The 19744-nt window shown below is 39.5% G+C and overlaps 1 protein-coding gene across 6 annotated transcripts in view; it reads right to left on the bottom strand.

Annotated features, from left to right (window-relative positions):
- The window catches only part of Camk4 (calcium/calmodulin-dependent protein kinase IV), a 260827-nt gene that overhangs the window by 37945 nt on the left and 203138 nt on the right, over positions 1–19744 (bottom strand). For all 6 annotated transcript variants that reach the window (XM_006525544.4, XM_030250297.1, XM_006525543.3 and 3 more), the window contains one exon: positions 984–1074. In XM_006525544.4, coding sequence (XP_006525607.1) covers positions 984–1074 — 91 coding nt within the window. The remainder of the gene's footprint in view (positions 1–983; positions 1075–19744) is intronic.

Here is a 19744-nt window from a genome sequence, read left to right as displayed (position 1 = left end):
CTTCCCTAGTCAGACAACTTAATTTTCAGAGGTGTTAACACTTGTAAATCCAGTGAACATGTCAGCTTACCTCTGAAGGAGAGCTGAGAGGAGAGTACCACCCCTCAATGGCTTTTAATCAGATTCTGCTGAGGAGAACTTACCTCTTATAATCGTCTTTGGAAACAAAAATTTGTTTCATTGAGTATACGGGATATAAAATGTAATGTATTTTTTCTCCTAAAGGGCTACTTTCAATGGGTAGATAAAAATTGCCCAAAGATCACCTTTACAGTTTTTCTGAATGCTTATATGGGTGGGTTTCTAGAGTCAATGAAATTTGAGAAAGTCTTGTATACATTTTGGTATGTTGGTCTATAATGAGCATTTTAAGGTTTTATAAAGCAATGCAGAATTAAAAATATTATTTGATTTGGATTTTTCTAACTTATTTGGCCAACAACAAACCCTTTGTAAAACTATGTCCTCACAAATATACATAAAAGGGAGTTTTTAAACCCTTATTAGGCAAGAGCATACAGTGGAAAACAATCTGGAAATATGGTCTTTGAGTTTTCTCTGTTAATAGAAACAAGGGATTTGGATTCTATATTGACAAAATTTTAGCAAGTAGTTTGTATTAAAGTTGTTCACTATGTAAGATTGAGCTCTAAATAATTGGGAAATTCTAAGCTAATAACCAAATCACAAGTCACATTTTCACTATAAACTTATTTTAAAAACATAAGGCTTTCATCCTTACTAAGCACAGAGTCTAGGACTCATTGGGATTTCCCGCAGTGGTGCAGGGGATTCTAGCACAGTGTCTGGTTAACAGCCCAAGGGCATCAGCTAACCAGCGATGCACTGTTACTCACAGAGGCCAAGTTTTTGAAGAAACTGGACAGAGGCAATCCTGAATAGAACAAAATCGAAAACTCCGTCCAGCAAATGTCTTCTGCTCTGGAAAAAATGGGTCATGAAACATCAGAAAACTTTCTTACCAATTTTGAGGGGTGCATCAGGGGCTGGAGTTGCATAAAGAAGATTCTCTGGTTTGAGGTCACGATGGACAATCCCATTTTCATGCAGGTACTACACAGGGAAGACAATGAAATGACAGTTGTGTAATTCTATTTATGGCTCTGATATCTGTTTCTGATGTTTTAAGTTCTACCATAATGTTATGGTTCAACAACACACATTAGGATTTTAAAAATGCATATCAGAAAGAAAACTATGCTTAAAGCACACAGATGGGGGGGGAGGGTTTATGAGAGCTGGGGTATATATTAGTGTAGAGTGCTTTCCCAGCCTACGAGAGGCTCTCAGTGAATTCAGAGACTGTCTCTCTCATCTCTCCTTGGCCTCTATTAAATTCATACCTAAGTTCTGTCCATTTTTAGTTCCAAAATTTTTCCCAAATTGTCCTATTTCTTCGTATCATTAGCCTGATCTGTTCAAGCTATTCTCCAGCAAAGCACAAAGAAACTCATTTATTGGAAACAGGATGCTGTCTGAGAGGTGAGTTATAGATGCCACCGGCTAGGGAAATCTGGAGTGTCAGGTTAGAATGGTCAACAAGAGAAGGAGCAACAAAGGACACTCAGACTCTAACTCCTACTCTGGTTGCAGCATGAGTCTCCCGGTTTACCAGAGTGGATGAACATGAGTGGGCATTCTCTTTCAGATATGTTCAAACACACATGTCATAACATCTTAGTGAGTGTATATCTAAGCATTGGTTCTATGACACTGGTTTTTATCTACACTATTTCCTCCTAAATTAAAAAACTAAAGCCATTTAGTTAAAATTTTATTGGAACACGTATTTCTTCTGACAGCAATCATTAAATGGATCGTTATCACTTTAGATAACTATCACACAAGAAAGTAAAGGCCAGCAGGTAGGCCTGGTTTTAAATACGTGAATCTTATGCTGAGAGAATACAAGCCTATATAAAAAAATGAAGCAGCATACATGTAATCTACAAATGAATAGTGCATAAAACTCATTTGTATATAGGATCAGAGCAAGTGCCTAGTGTGAGACATCTTCCTTCGGGATGCTGAGAATGTTTAAAAAGGAGGAGTGTCGATTCATGTTCTCATTTTCACTGTATGATGCCAAGTTTCAGGGAAGAGGAAATTGCAGGCTAGAGGCTACAGAAATGTTTGGGTAATTAGATGTTATATTAAAAAGTAATTGATAGTATGGGACAAGGCACAAAAATGATCTGCAGTTACAAAGAAATAAGAAATAAGCAAATTTAAATTATTATATATATTATATATTATATTCTATATTGTATATTATATTGTATTTTATATATTGTATATAGTATATATATCCAGAATGGGCATTAAGGAAATGTCTGTCCAGTCTGGGCATCTAAGAAGCTGACCAGGCAGGGCTGGGATAAAAGGAGAAAGCACTCCAGTCTCAGGGGACAGGCGGCTTCCGCTCAAAGATGGAGAAGGAATGGTATTCAAGATGATGGCGTCTTACACAATAGCTCATGATTTAAACACTGCAAAGAGTGAGGCGGGGAGTGGCACAGTAAGTCAAAAGTGTGCTACACAAGTGTGAGGAACTGACTTAGGATCCTCTGATGTCACATAAAAGCTTGGCACAGTAGTGTGTCTGAACTGTTGCTCCTCTGGCAAGGTGGGAGGTAGAGACAGGAGAATTCTGGGAAGCTGGATCAGCTAGTCTGGAGCAGGCAAAATGATCAAGAGACCTCTCAAACCAAGTCAACGATGGGTCTGAGATGGTCCTTTGACCTCCAAATACATCCCATGACAAAGGTGTGTGTGAGTATGTGTGAGCCCGCCCACTCACCAATACCCAAACTGCCACACACAGAGATAGAGCCAGAGACACAGAGAGGGAGGGAGGGAGAAGAAGAAGGAATTGATTGACATTGGGATGCATTAAAGAAAAAATAACAGTATTTGGCTGCAAATGAATGGTGAATCAAATATGAAAAGAAGAAGAAATTTGGACATTTCCCTTCAGAAACCTTTTAATTCACAGATGCACAAACAATCCCTAGTCTAAGTATGCATTAAAGTGGAACGTGGAATTTAAAAAGGAACAGATAGATCCCCTAAATATACCTTATCACGTATCTCTTTAAAATGTAGCTATCAAAAGCTCAAGTTCCTCTCTAAAGATTCAAAGATAATACGGCTACTCTGCCTTCAGGGGGTGTCTAGACGTGTAATTAAATTCTCTCTATGGTCCTAACAAAAACTGTGGCATTGTGTAATGAGAGCCACTACATGGCAATTTGGTTTAATTACAGCTCTGCTGTGTTCGATGGGCTGTGTGTGGTTAATTGATAATGTCTCAGGAGTTGGTAGGAGGAAGTTTGAATCTCTTTAGAAATCTAACAGGACACAGAAGAACTAGTCATTACAGAGAGAAAACAGTGTTCTCGCTACAGCTTTCCTATTGGGAATGAAAATTAAACTGCATGGATTTGTTCTTTTGTGGTCTTCAGAAAATCTAGAATTGATACACGTGAATTTAAGTAAGAGTCAGCATGAGCAGCTGTATCTGCTTGAACACCTGCCACTCACATTATATTTAACCTTGAGAGCCCCCCTCCCCCGCTCTCTCTCTCTCTCAATATATATATATAACTTCAAAACTGTCCACAGAGGTGACGTGTCTTCAACGGCCTGACCAACGTCACCTGACCAGGACATGTTGTATGCCTCCGTCTCTCCTCATCCCAAGTCTGGGATCACTGTCATCTGTTTCAGAATCACCCCTCATGCTCCTGACTTCCTTGCTAGCCTTGAGCAATTTCACACACAGATATTAATGCCACCTGCTTGTTATTTTCATTTACATTGTCACTGCTTGGTAATTACCTTCAGGGTCTCTACTGGCATTTCTATGCCATTTAGTCCCCACCACCACCCCACCCCTTTAAGGCCTTATGCCTATACTTCTAAATCACAGGGTAACTTAAACAAGGCCTGAGCTGAAAGCACGGATAATGAACTTCAAGCAGAAATCTCATACCTACAAACTGAAGACTAATTTCCCCAGAATAAAACTTTAAAAGTTCTTTGAAACGAACCCCTAATTTGTGTCTTGATGTCTTTCTGAGAGAACTGCTAATATGCACAAGCCACAGTGTGATTATTCCCATGTCATGATATATATGTAGTTCCCAGAAAATGTAAAGATTCTGGAAGTTGGGCTGAGAGGAGCAGGTGGGTAAAGCTTGTTCGGTACAAGTGTGGGGACTGTCACGTGTGCCCTTAGAAGCTGCATCTATCTCCCCTCCGCTCCTGTATAAACACATACACAGACATATGCATGCATGTATATATGAATAATACACACACACAGATGTACACACGCATCATATATGCATGTTGTGGATTTGGTTTAATGCTTGCATTATGGATTCTCAAATTACACGCGAATCCCACATGTGAAATGCTGAGGGTTCCTGCCTCCAGCTGGTTCTAATTGGTAAATAAAGTTGCTGGCAACCAATGACTGAGCAGAGAGACGGAGGCAGGACTTTAGAATTCCCAGGCAAGGGGACCAAGGACTAAGCAGAATCACCATGCCAGGAAAGGAATACGATGCAGGCTGGTGAGCCGTAGAAGACACAGTAGCAGTTATGTAAGAGCCTGGGAAGAGCGGCCCCCGGGCCTCCTCATTGGGTCTGGGGTAGCAAAGATGGAATATAGATTTTAGTAATAATTCAGGAGTACTGGAGGGGAGACATTAGCAATATGGAAGTTTGGGAGTGGCCCAGTCACTGCACTGTTTAAGGCATATTAAAATAGAGGCTATGTGTGTGTGTCTGTCTGTCTTTCATCAAGAACCCAGAGCATTGATTGGGGTGGGGTATCGAGGAACTTGCACAGCTGCTGCTGGGAAGTTTAGAGCAGATTAATCAACTACAACACACGCACACATCACACACACACACACACACACACACACACTCATATATCACACACACATAGACAAGACATCCATACACACTTACTCATACACATGTCTTACACACATATTGCCACTCATCTCTCACCCCACCCCCGCCCCCAGGATTTGCCACTCCTCCATCAAGATGTTAAGTCTGCTTTTTACCTCTTTGAATTTGGTAGAATTTTAAGTTGCTTGGAATTAATGGAGTACAGAGAATGTTTTAGTGACTTCCAAGGTTAGATCATAAAAAGTCAATGAGGTGTCTATATTGTGTGGCACCTTTTTTGGATCCCTGAACTGCAATATTAAAAGCTGGATGTCCCTAAACTCCCCAGGACATGTGACGGATGTGCTGCAAAGCAGGTAACATGGATCAGTCAAGTTTAGGTTTTCCATTTGACAAACCCACCCAAGTCTCATGTAACAGAGAGATCATGCCAGAAATGAGAGCAGAGTCCATCTAGGTGATTGATTCATCTTTCCAGACATCAGTTTTCCAAACATGTAGCCTTGGCCAAGACCACGGACACTGCAGAACTACCATGCTCACTGTGTCCTGTCTCAAGGTCTGAATCAGAGAATGAACATGCATTACAAGGTGGTTGTTTCAAAATGACACTCTGAGGGCTGGAGAGAAAGCTAAGTATCTAAGAGCACTTGCTATTCTTGCAATGGTCTGGAGTTCAGTTCCCAGCACCCACAGCATGTCATGACCACCTACCTGTAACGCCAGCTCCAGGGGATTTGATACCTTCTTCTGGCCTCTGTGGGCACTTGCATGCATATTCATGAGTGTGTGCTCTTTCACAGACATAAATAAATGGTAATAAGTCTACTTTATTGTTTTTATTTGTATGGGTGCTTTGTGTGCACAGGTCTGTGTACCACATGAGTGTCTGGTGCCTATGGAGGCCAGAAGACAGTATCAGAGGCCCTGAAACTGTTAACTGTCATGTGGTTGCTTGGAATGGAAGCCAGGGCTTCTGTGCCCCTATGGTTGAGCCATCTCTCCAGCCTAAACACCACCACTACCACCACCACCACCACCACCACCACCAACAACAACAACAACAACAGCAACTTTTAAACTTTATGCACAGGAATGTGTGTGTGTGCACATCGTACATACATGCACAGATATATACACGAAAAATAATACACACACATATATGCACAGATGCGTCATACACACATACACACAGGAATGTCTGTCGGTATAGCAACACTAACTAACACTGTACAGCACATGCAGTCAGCACCTTCTCTGAGAACTTTCTGCACTCCACGGAATGAACAATTCCTTCTGCCTTCCACAGCTTTCCCCTCATGTTCCTAGTTCAACATTTTAATGCTATTAGTAGTCAATTGTATATTTGCTAATATAAAAGTTTCCCCCGAGAACAAAATTTCTTATTGACTTTCGTATTCACAGACTATAGATAAAAACATAGGGATGGGACAGGTTTTTGATATATCATTTGCAAAATTAACAGTCTGAAGGATCAGAATTACGGGCTGAGTGAGGCTCATTAGCAGACACCAGTGAACAGATACAAATTCGATGGAATGGCTGGTTTTTCACAGTTAGGGCTCTAGTATGTTTAGGTTTCATGAATATTTATTAAATAAACAACATGACGGTAACCTGAGCTGGCACAGAACGTGCCATCTGTTCTGGTGGGGACAGATCTCATACACCATAGCACTTGTGTGGTCTTGTGTTCAGGACTTCAGGGGCTCAAGGCGCCCTGCTCTCTCTTAGGAACTAGCAATAACAGCTTTTGGTCCACAGACTGGGATGTAAAATGTGGCACAAACTGATTAATCTTATGCTTTACGTGCACAATCAAATGTTTAGTACTTTCAGGCCCAGTGAGGAACTGCACCAGGTCGTGTACATGTTATAGTCATTATTTCCCCGGCATTTCCCAAGCAACTTAAATCTGATTTCAGGATGTCAGCCTTCTCTTTTCTTTCCCCTTAGTTCACTGATGATGTCGCTCTCCCATCTTCTGCTACACCACTTCTGATAAGTAATTTGCCAAAAATTCCTTATCTTTCTCTATCACGTCCCCTCCATACCTGTGGCGCTTTATTTCTGATGTTAAAAAAAATAAACTGAGTCGGGCAGTGGTGGAGCACGCCTTTAATCCCAGTACTTGGGAGGCAGAGGTAGGCAGATTTCTGAGTTCAAGGCCAGCCTGGTCTACAGAGTGGGTTCCAGGACACCCACTGCTATACAGAGAAACCCTGTCTCGAAAAACAAAAACAAAACAAAAAAAAATTAAATAAATAAACTATAAGGATCATAGTGTCTTCTTCTTCATTTCCCTCATGATAACATTAGAAACATTTGATTGTGTTTATGTGGGGAGGCGTGAACACATTATAGCATGCATGATGTATCATCAGAAGACAACTCCCAGAGAAGTTGGTTCTTCTACCAAGTGGTCCCAGAGGTCAAGCCCAGGAGATCAGGCTCAGGAGCAAACACAACTCATCTGCCTGCCCATACTGAAACTTGTTAAGGTACTTAAACTTCCTAGCTTTCAGAAAGTAGTGTATAACATGTCTTTAAATCCTAGCTCCCATCATTACACATGGATTCTGACTTGTAGTTGACATTGTTCCATAGACTTTGTTCAAATATCAGATGAACATTAAGTTCTTTTCGACCTTTCTTTGTGTTTCATCTAGAATAGTGTTTTTTAAGTTATTTCTTATTTTTGAGATTATAATATAATATTATTACATCATTTTCCCTTCCCTTTTGTCCCTTCAAACCCTCTCATATACACTTTCAAACTATGCCCTCTCTTTCTCATTAATTGCCATTATATACATATAGGTATATGATATCTATTTTGGTAGAAATCAATATCATATATGCATATCACTTCACATATATGAATATGAATATATATTCCTAAATCTAACATGCTGAGTATGTATAATGTTATTTGCATGTTTTTTTTTCAAGTCTGGCCATGTGGTATTGGATAACTAACTGGTGTGCTCTTTCTCCAGCTCCCAGCATCCCTCAGTATCCTGGTGTTGTTTGTGAAGCGCTGAGGCTTTGTGATCTTGCCCCTTGCCCTTGTTCAGCTCGTGGTTAAGCAGTCAAGTTAATAAGACTTACTGAATGTGGCTTCTGATATTAATAAGAGACAATCTCACAGCAAATTCCCTAATCTGAGACTCTTACGATTTTTCCATGCCCTTTTTGGAAATGTTCTCTAAGTTTTAGGTGAATGGACTATATTGGAGATGTACCCATTGGGACCTGGCTCCATTTTGATTGGTTGTGGTTTTCTATAACCATCTCCATCTGTTGCAGAGCGCAGTTCCTCTGATGAGGGTAAGTACTACACTAATCTGTGAGTATAAGGACAAATATTTAGCTAGGGATTATTCTAGCTTAATAAAGCAGTGGCTGGAATACTTTAATGTTATGTCTACAAGTGCACTATATTTTGTTTGTGACTTAACAAATCTGCTGATAATTCTATCAAGTATATTTTTTATCTTGGATTTAAGAATTATACTAAATCTTTCGTCTTCTGATGTTTTATTTCAGAATTCTTAGTACATAATCTATAAACCTATTAAATATTCTCGGCTTTTCTTTTACATATTCTTCTCTCAGATATGTAGAATATAGTTGTAATAATCATTTTAATGTTCCCACAAAATGTTTCTGCATCTGTGCCTGGAGTCTGTTGATTGATTTTACTTCTTGCTTCCTTACACACCCTATAAATTTATCATCATCATCATCATCCTCATATATTATGAAGTTTATCTGATTGGTTACAAGCACAGATGTAAATATCTTGTGATATTTTAAAACTCTTTTCTGGATACAGCTTGAATCTTTTGAGATCTGAAGTCTGTTTTTAAGCTTTGTTATATCTGTGCACTGGGAACACAGTCAGCCATTCCAAATATGAGCTATGTGCATGCTTCTATTCTGTGGCTTTCTCTGGCCTTAAACAGTTTCCTCAAGGTCGCGGGCTGATCAGTACTCAGCTGAAATATTGATGGTGGGAAGCACCCTCAGCTTCACAGAGACATAGCTTGCTCTTCCTGGTCCGTATGCCAGTCTCTGTGGGCGCCAAGACACCTGCTTATGTTTTCTCATGGGAGAAAGGCTTCGGGGCTCCTCCGGGCTCCTCCACCGTTGCAGCTTCCAGATGTTTAAGTCAGTCCCGGTGTTGTTTGCCCTCCCTACACAGGAGTTGCTGTCTTGGGCTGATTGGTATCTAATATCTAAGAACCATGCTTCATATATTTGTTGTCTGAATTTTTGTTTCACAGAAAAGGATAAATTCTTCTTTATTTCATCTTTCTCAGATGCTGTCAATAGTAGTAAGTAATATTGCCCTACAACTGGAATTATCTTACATGGTTGAGAATTTCTTAAAACATTATCACGGATACACCAATGGATGCAGTTGTTATTTTAAAAAGACGACAATTGGGGTGGTCAGACCTTTTAGTTTGAGAGGACTGAGTTGACCAGAGCCAGGTTAATTCCATGTCAGGCTGCAAACTGGCAATTTAGGAGACTAGTCCTGAGTTTCTGTTTCCTAGAACTGGAAAAGTTCAAAACGATTCAATTCCAAGGAAAACCATGCCTCATGGGCAGCCAATCAGGTGCTGCCAAGAGCTGCCCTGCCACCTGGCCTGAGCCAAGCCTGAGCCAAAAACAGTTCATTAACAACAGTTTTGGAAAGTCCACAAAATTCCCCAGAACCTTGACCAAAGGTTCCAAAGACGCCCATTCCCCCGGAAACAGAGTCAACCAACCAGTATAAAAGTCACCGACTCCTCCTTGAAATTCCCCTAACGAGCTTTAAAAGTGAGCTCACTCAGCATCTCCATCTTGGTAAATGGTAGACCTCTGTGTGCTGAAATATCTAAGTCTGGGGTCTTCCTTTAGTGATTTATAATAAGTGCAATGTTAACTAAGCCCAGCACTTTATTTAATATTGATGAACAAGTCACAACATTTGTTCATAAATTTCTAAGGTTTCTAACAGCTAAGTAAGAAGCATTCCTTGATCTTTAGCCAGAGAGAATCCCTTATGTTTGTGGGCCTCTGGTAGCTTTGAGAATAGAGCCAGACAGGAAACGAGTCCATGGTTGTAGTGATATGGAAGGTAAAAATCATCTTAAGAAAGGATGATAATGCTTCTTGGCTTTGAGAAAATCACCTTGACCAATCTCAAACCTATTAAACAGGTGTATTAGTATTTTAAGAATGAATATAGGTTGGATTTTATCCCAAGTACAAAATGTGTACCCGTTTTATGTTCAACTATGTATATACTGCTTATATAATTATACTAATTATCAAATGAAACAAAATGAACACTTCAAAGCATTCTGAATAGATTAAACATGCAGCAATTATATAAACATATCACTAAAACAGCCTTTGAAAGGGATTGAGTTGAGGAGCTAAGAGTGAAGGTTCCTGGTTTCCAGATTCTAGTAGCAATCTAATATTTTACACAGAAAAAAAAAAACCAGTGTTGTATGGTTCTGTAAATTTAGATAATACTAATACATCATATGTTCAAGAAGACAGAGAAAAGGAGATTTAGTCATAAATAAATGTTTACAAAATAAACATCTTACCTGATTTTTATGATGTGTGCAGATAAAAACACTACCTTGTATATTATTAACATGAATAATTCATATGTTTTTATATCTCAGTTGAAAATGACACTGCTTTAGTGTGATGCTTCTGAGATTTACAAAATAAGCTTTGACTCATACGGTCATTTAGAAATGGTTCATATTCTGTGATGGACCAAAGCCTCCAGTTTCCTGTAGAGACTAGTGATCCAAAGAGCTGTCGGGTTCCGTGCCTTACACTCAAAGAATATGAGGCAATTCTGTCAAAACTCTGAAGGCTTCAATACAATGAATTTGAAGATCCTTTTAGGTTTCAAGAATCCTTGTCCCATATGAAATTTAAAAACATTAAATGTCTCTATTAACTAGGGCATTAATTTCCATTAAAAAAAAAGATTTAGCTTAGAGTAATTTCAGATAACCAAAGTGCCTTATGGCTAGGACTTTAAAAACCTTCTTTGAAGGATTACTCTAAGAATTACAGAGTCGTTTTAAATATTGGGAGATTATTTGGAGATGAAATCCCTAAACCAATTGCTTCTAAAACAGGTTAATACAAATGAAGTGAGGAAAAGCCATGACCGTGTTTTTTAATAACTTTAATCTTTCACTGTGATAGGTCATGCTCTAAGAGATTTATCAAGTTTATTAATCCTTGTAAGTTTATTTTCACTACTTAGTGTATAAAAATCACAACATTGTAATGTTTTGTTACACCATTCTTGGGATCTGCGGGGATCTAACTGGCCCTGGAGAACCTAGTATTAATCAGGGAACTCTGATGGCTGACGTTATGGTCTAAGTGTAAAAGAGTGAGTTTAAGAGATCTAGTCAACAAAGACGCCCCCAACTTGTGAGCCTCCCTGGCCCAGGGACAAATAACTTCCTGGAGTGCTGGAGGCTGTTGTTGATGTCAGGCATCAAGCCTAGTATTTCTGCTTCTGAATACAAGCTTGGTTGCCCCAACAGCACAGGGTGTGCATGATCACATGTAGGTGGGAGATCCCAGCAGGAAGTACATCGGGATATATGCTTGCCTCAAACGGACAAAGGTGGGAGGTGTGCAGCCTTGTGGGGTTTGCATTTATAAGCCTTTGACTAATTCATGGCCAGTGAATCTGGGGGTGGGAATCTGGGGTATGGACCTGGATAGTGCTCATTACCCTGGCCAGTATTTACTAAAGTTTGCATCAAGTTTGGCTTAAAATCATGTCAGTGGCCCTATTCACACACAGTGAGAACTAAGAAAGGTGAAGGAAGGGTAGAGAAGGTTATACTGATGGATACATCATCACATTTTACTCTCAAGCTTTTCACAGGGCTATTAATATTGATTCTCAATACTCAATACATTGCCTTCAAAGGTTTGATATTAAGGGTTAATACAAATTCTTTAAGAGGAATAATATATTTTTGGATAGAACTACAGAGTACCAGACAGAGAAGAAAGCAGACATTGGCTATGCATCCACTGAGAAGGATACATGATATAAGACAATGCATCTCAGGGAGGAGCTGGCTGTTCCTCACAAATCCTGCCTCTTCCCCAGTAGGGAAATGCAAAGAAGCACTCTCTTCGTCCCCTTGCTCTGCTGTGCAGGAGGGACAGTTTTCTTGTTCTTCCTGTTGTTATTTTCAGGCTGGACTTGGCTTTTTTTCTTTACTAGAACTATGATCTCTACAGTTACTCCCCCTATGGGTCCCCCTGGTTGGGCTGTGTGTATTAGGTGTCTTATTTATAAGAAGTATATCTACAACATAACATTTGATAATCATCAATAAATGGTCTCCTCCCTTTCTGTTAGTTAGACACAAAACCCAACAGCTGTACAACGGCAGTGTGCTACCCGGCTGATGGTAAGAACTTGATCAGGAGCAATAAAGATCCGAATTATCATCCTAAAGTTACAAATGTAAGACAAATTAAACAGTCTTGGGATTTTTGTTGAATAGGAATCTGGGAACTAGAATGCGGTAAAGAAATATTTGGCTTAAATATATTTTATGCACCAGGATCTATTAAATGACAAATCTTGTATTCTTTACAAGGTAATGTAATTAAAATTATTTTCACAGTGAAGTTGCTAGAAAACTCATTTGTAAAGGATAACTATATTGTTATTATCCATTCTTAAAGTCCTTTAGTAAACTTACAGAATTCTACTAAACAAAAATTACCACATGAATATTTACACTATATAATTTTAATTCTCTTATGGGCACACACAGGTTGCAGTATCACTTCATAACACTGCTTCAGTGAAATCTGAAAAACAGTCCAATAAAATCTTGTGTCATCCAATGAGGTCAACATAAAATCAGAAAGAAGAAAGGCTAACTAGATCTTTTAAAAGAAAAAGTGGAGTATCATATAGAAAGCCATTCATCAGAGTTTCATATATACTTCATGTATGAATGTAAAAATATAGGAGTAATTTCAGAGATTAAAAGATAGCCTCATGAGTGTAATCCTTAAGAACTCAATGAAGCTGTTACAATAAAAGTTCATAAAGGGATAATACAGTAGGGATGTATCTCAATATGTTGCTCATCATGTGAAATGTATATGGGAACTAAAAGTTTATTATATGCAGAGTTACTGAGTTAGTTGATGTATTCTCCATTAACAACTGATTATACTGTATTGGCTGCACTTGTCATAAATAGTCCACATTAAATTTTCCACCATTCCTGGTATGTAAAAGAAGCTGAATAAGGGAATGAAGAATCTCTTGAATTCTGACAACCGTTGTACTCTTTATCTCTATTATAGTTAGGCAGGCTTGGAGAGGGAAGAGCTGGTACACTCTTACAGTCTGAAAGCACAGGAAATTACTGAGTGGGAGTCAGGCCACTCATCCTTTGGCTCTGAAGCTTCCTGTATCAGGTAAAAGCAGCCTGAGGGCCCAGTCAACATCCTCTGCATTGCATTTTATGAGCTTGAAGAGCTGGTAAAATGAGCAACAAATTTATGATAAAAACCAGTAATCAGATGAAAGCTATGTGCATGTAGGTATCTATCAGTGATGCCTGCCTGAGTTAGGATCACATTTCTGGTTTTATGTGAGAAGAAGACTGTATAAAGCAACAGAAAACAGTCCCTGTTTTGTGTTAAATGAGACTCAATGTTAATTGTTCTCAAAACAAACAAATTTAATCAAAATTAAAACTATTTTTTCTTTTGGATTTAATGACATATTACTAGCTGAAGGCACTTGCACACGATGAGAGAGATGTAAGTGTGCTGAAAGACATGCAGCCGGGTTTAAAACCAAACCTTAAACTCTCTCAAAGAACAATACAATATATTTTGCAAAACGAAAAAAAAAATGGAAATGAAATCTTTGCTTTACTGGGACAATGGATGCCAGTTGGCTAAGGTTAAAAAACAAGGTGTGATTGATAAGAGATTAACATTATTGAAACGAAATCTTCTGGGAAGTATTTCCTCATGTTCAACACACAAAAGCTATAGTATAAAGGGAGCAAAGGCTACAAATACCAAAGTTAAATTAAGACTAGATAAGCAATTAGCAGACATATAATCTGTAGTGAAATAGAAGCAGTCATTGAAAGTCTTCCAACTAAAAAACAAAAAAAGTCCAGGACCAGGTGGTTTTAGGGCAGACTTTTAAAGAAGAGTTAATACTACTCAAAATATTCCACAACATAGAAACAGAAGGAACACTGCAAAATTCATTTTACAAAGTCATAGTACCCTGATACTCAAAGCAGGTAAAGACCCAATGGGGGGGGGAGAGGGGAAGAGAGAGAGAGAGAGAGAATGAATACAGACCAATTTCTGTTATGAACATAGGTGCCAAATGGTTAATAAAATAGTTTTGCTCCACTATGTTCATAGCAGCCTTATTTATAATAGCCAGAAGCTGGAAAGAACCCAGATGCCCCTCAACAGAGAAATGGATACAGAAAATGTGGTACATTTACACAATGGAGTACTACTCAGTTATTAAAAAGAATGAATTTATGAAATTCCTAGGCAAATGGATGGACCTGGAGGGCATCATCCTGAGTGAGGTAACCCAAACACAAAGGAACTCGCATAATATGTACTCACTGATAAGTGGATATTAGCCCAGAAACTTAGGATACCCAAGATATAAGATACAATTTGCTAAACACATAAAACTGAAGAAGAACGAAGACCAAAGTGTGGACACTTTGCCCCTTCTTAGAATAGGAAACAAAACACCCATGGAAGGAGTTACAGAGACAAAGTTTGGAGCTGTGATGAAAGGATGGACCATCTAGAGACTGCCATATCCGGAGATCCATCCCATAATCAGCCCCCAAACGCTGACACCATTGCATACACTAGCAAGATTTTGCTGAAAGGACCCAGATATAGCTGTCTCTTGTGAGACTATGCTGGGGCCTAGCAAACACAGAAGTGGATGCTCACAGTCAGCTAATGGATGGATCACAGGGCCCCCAATGGAGGAGCTAGAGAAAGTATACAAGGAGCTAAAGGGATCTTCAACCCTATAGGTAGAACAACAATATGAACTAACCAGTAGCCCTGGAGCTTGTGTCTCTAGCTGCATATGACTCAGAAAATGGCCTAGTCGGCCATCAGTGGAAAGAGAGGCCCATTGGTCATGCAAACTTTATATGCCTCAGTACAGAGGAACGACAGAGCCAAGAAGTGGGAGTGGGTGGGTGGGGGAGTGGGTGGGGGACTTTTGGGATAGCATTGGAAATGTAAATGAAATAAATACCCAATAAAATAAATAAAATATGTACTTTTTTAAAAAAATAGTTGTAAACTGAATCTAAGAACACATCAGAATGATCACCCATGATGATCAAGTAGGATTCATCTAGAAATGCGGGATGGTTCAACATATAGCTAAGAAACATTTAAAGAAGTGTTCAACATTCTTAATCATCAGGAAAATACGAATCAAAATTACTTTGAGATCTTAAACCTGTTAGAACGGCTACAAGAGACAGCCCTTACTGGTGAGGACGTGGAGTAAGGGAACCACTCATTCATTGCTGCATGAGTACAAACTTGTACAGCCACCGTGGAAATCAGTATGGAAATTTCTCAAGAAGATGGGACTCAATCTATCTCAAGATCCAGTTATACCACTCTTGGGCATATACTCAAAGGACGCTTCATCTTGCCACAAAGACACTTACTCAAGCATGTTAACTGCTTCTCTCTTTATAACAGCCAGAAATTGGAAGCAACTTAAATATCCCTCAACAGAAGTACAAATAAAGAAATGTAGTACATTTGCACAATGGAGTATTACTCAGCTGTTAAAAAATACTATGAAATCCAGTTATACAGGTAAATGAAACGGTCACTGCAGGAGATATCACAGACCCAGAAAGACAAATATGGCATATGATCAGAGTAAGATACTAGGGGATTCAGATAGATCTTGTTAGGGAAGAGAAATAGAACGGAGAGCTATGGATGAATGAAGGGGGCTGGCACAGGAAGATCAAGTGGGGAAGGGGCAGGGAGAATGGAATGAGGGAGGAAACATGGATATAGAGAGCTAAAATTAAGTGCCATTTGAAGGAGAGTATAGAAACCTGATACAGTAGAAGCTTCATACATATACACACATATGAACGTGATCTAAATGAAATTGCCACATGATGGAGAAGAAAGATTTCCAACTTGCCATCTCTTGTCACCAAATGAAGCTTGGTGACAAACTATCATCGCAGTACTGGGATTGAGTTACATTTAACTGAACTTATTGGACAATGGCATCCTATGGGCATTCCCAAACCCGGGCTGTTGCCAAGATTATAGGTTGTTCTCCACAAACTGACAGCAAGGCTCTCTTGGTGAAGACATCTATTCAACTCATTGAACATGAAGAACTCGAGCTGGTGCCTTCATAGAGTCTTCACTATGGATCACTGGTACAGGAAGGAACACTGTGGGTTACCAAATGAGAAGCACAAACACCAAGCACCCACAAAACCTTCCAGTTATGATGGTGCCCCGCCTGCAAGCTTCGCTGCAGTAATGGTGGCATAAAGCTTGTGGTAGCAACCAGTAACTGGTTTCACTTAAGGTCCACTCTAGGAGATGGAGCACATACCTGACACCGATAGGGTAACCAAGAACCAGGGAACTAGATGACCCAGAGACCTAGAATAAAACTAGCTACTGTTTTTTTTTGTTTTTGTTTTTGTTTTTTTTTTTGTTTTTTTTTTTTTTAAGTAGTGATAGCATGGAGCTGCTATACTTAGATCAGTGCCTTGTTCAGCTATCATCAGAGAGGCTTCATCCTGCAGCTGATACGTATGTTCCAACACAGAGACACACAGCCAGGTGTAATGCAGAGTGAGAGTCTTGGAACGCACAGTCCTAAATGGGATTACTCCATCAAACTCCTGCCCTCAGAGCTCAGAGAACTCAGCAGAAGAGGGGGAGAAAGAGTGTAAGGCCCAGAGAGCATGGTGGCCACCAAGAAAACAAGACCCTCCAAATCAACATGAACACATTCATATAAACTCATAGAGACTGAAGCAGCATGCACTGGCCTGCGTGGTTCTGTGCCTGGTCCTTGGTCCTGGTCCTTGGCTTCCAATCTAGGTTTTTATGGGATTCCTGAGTGTGCCTTGGATTCTTGTCTTCTCTTTGGCTCTTCTCCTTGTGTTGGTTTCTCTTGTCCAACTTCTATGTGATAGTTTTTGTTTTATCATCTTATATTTTATTTTGTTATACTGCATTGCTATCTCTTAGAATTCTGTTCTTTTCTAATGAGAGACAGAAGGGGAGTGAACCCAGATTGGAGGGGAAGTGGAAGGAACTGGGAGGAAGAGAGGGAAAGGAAACCATAGCTGGAATGTATCATGTGAGAAAAGAATCTCTTTTCAATAAGAGGAAAAAAATAAAATAAAAAATAAAATGTTGAAAAATTTAAGGACTGTAGAAAATTTGTTGGACTATGTTTTAAACTGTAGTATCATGTTGCCAAGTAATGAAATTATAATGATTTGTCTTGGTTGACAACTTAATACATATGAGAAAGGGAGTCTCCCCTGAGGAACTGCCTCTAGTTTATGTCTACGGAGCCATTTTCGTGATTATTAACTAATGTAGTAGGGTTCACCCTACTATCAGGAGTGCCAACCTTAAGCAGGTGGGTCTAGGGTATATAAAAGAAGTATTGTGAATGCAAGCCTGGGATTGAGCAGTAAAGAGTGTTTCGCCACAGGATATGTACCACCTCCTGTCTAGAGCTCCTGCCCTGGCTTTCCTCAGTGATGGACTGATATAACCTGAAAGCTGAAATGAACGAGCCCATCCCTCCTCCAGCTGGGTTTTGTTGCTGTCCTATCTTATCACAGCAATAAGAAACTAGGACGACAGCATCCAAACTTTACACAATCCTAAACAACAGAAGTTATAAAGAACGTGATCAACAATGTAATAGTCTATTACATTGTTTGGGAAATTACTAAATACATGTTAAAGAATTCACTTTGATCCTCCTGCGAGTCTAAGGAAAGAAGACCACAGAGGTAGAACTTGATAAGCTTTTGACATCATTCTTCTTCTTATCCTGACAATGATGAGTGGAAATGTTCAGAGAGGAGGACAGCCCCTACACCAGAAGCCCCTACACCAGAAGTTGCTTTTAGATCACCAGTTTTCTTTTTTTCTTTTATTCAAGCTGTTTTGTTTACTTATATTTAAATGTTATTCCTCTTCACATTTCCCCCTCCTCAAACCCTTTATCACATCCCCCTCTCCTCTGCTACTATGATGGTACTCCCATACCCACCCGCCTACCCACTCCTGTCTCACAGCTCTAGCATTCCCCTATGCTAGGGAATCAAGCCCTTACACAACCAAGGGCCTCCCCTACCACTGATGCTAGATAAGACCATCCCCTGCTACATATGCAGCTAGAGCCATGGGTTCCTCCATGTGTACTCTTCGGAGGTGGTTTCGTCTTTGGGAGCTCGGGGGGGGGGGTCTGGTTGGTTATTATTGTTCTTCCTATGGGGATGCAAACCCCTTAAGCTTCTTCAGTCCTTCCCCTAACACCTCCATTGGGGTCCCTGTGCTCAGTCCAATGGTTGATCACCAGTTTTCTAATACTGAGATTCAAAAGGGATATAGATTGCCTCCCTGCCCCCAAATCTGCTAAAATAATCAGATAAAGTGATCTAGGCTCTGCCTGAGCCACTGATGTATTTTATTATACATTTATAAATCAAAACATTCAAATATTAACAGAAATGTTTCCTTTTTATTTTACAAGTTGTGATTTCTCAATTCTCAGTAATTCTTATTTATGGGTAGAACAGGATCATAATATTTTAATATTATATACCTTGCATTAATTAAATGCATTATTAAGTCTGAGCAGAGAGAGAAGGAGAGGGAGAAGGAGAGAGAGAGAGAGAGAGAGAGAGAGAGAGAGAGAGAGAGAGAGAGAGAGAGAGTTATCTCCTGCAGGAACAGACTGATTTATATCAAACAATCTACATTCCCTGTTCTATCCCCACATTGCTTAATTAATCTCTCAGAATTGTTTCATTGACATTAAGTAGACCCAAGTAGGCCTGATATTCACAGAAACAAAGGACAATTGTCAGAAGGAAGCTGAAGCTTAATCGCCTTCAACCTCATTATCCCTCCCAGCCTCACTGCACCCTGATTTAGCAGTGTGTGGGTGTGCATTTGATATTCAGTGGAACTCAATTTGGTGAAATTAGTGGGACCAGAATCTTTTTATCTGGAGTATGCCCTTTGTGCTATAACTGATGGATGGGAAATTATACCATACAATCATTATTAAGATCCACTCAGAAGTTTATTCAAGGAGTTCAGTATGTTCAAGTAATAAGACATACAACTCAGAGTGGCAGCAACACTAGGAACTACTGTCCTCTGTGAGATACCAAGAGGGAGGGACATCTGCTGGTGGTTTTTTACTTTCTGCCTTTTATAAAATTATATTTCTGTTTATAATCATAGAGACAGCAAAATCAATTTCCAACATCATCTACAGACTCAACTAAGGCAGAGAAACATAAATAGCTTCTTATCATTTAGGCCTCCTTGTATAAATGGGAAATTTACCCAAAACTTAACAAGCAGGCTCCATCCCTACCCTCCACTCCCGCCCTCCAAATCACACTGGGCAG

This window comes from Mus musculus, chromosome 18 (assembly GCF_000001635.26).
Source record: "Mus musculus strain C57BL/6J chromosome 18, GRCm38.p6 C57BL/6J".
NCBI classification, from domain to species: Eukaryota; Metazoa; Chordata; class Mammalia; order Rodentia; family Muridae; genus Mus; species Mus musculus.
The sequence above is the reverse complement of the archived record's forward strand: the minus strand, read 5'-3'. Positions and strand labels throughout refer to the sequence as shown.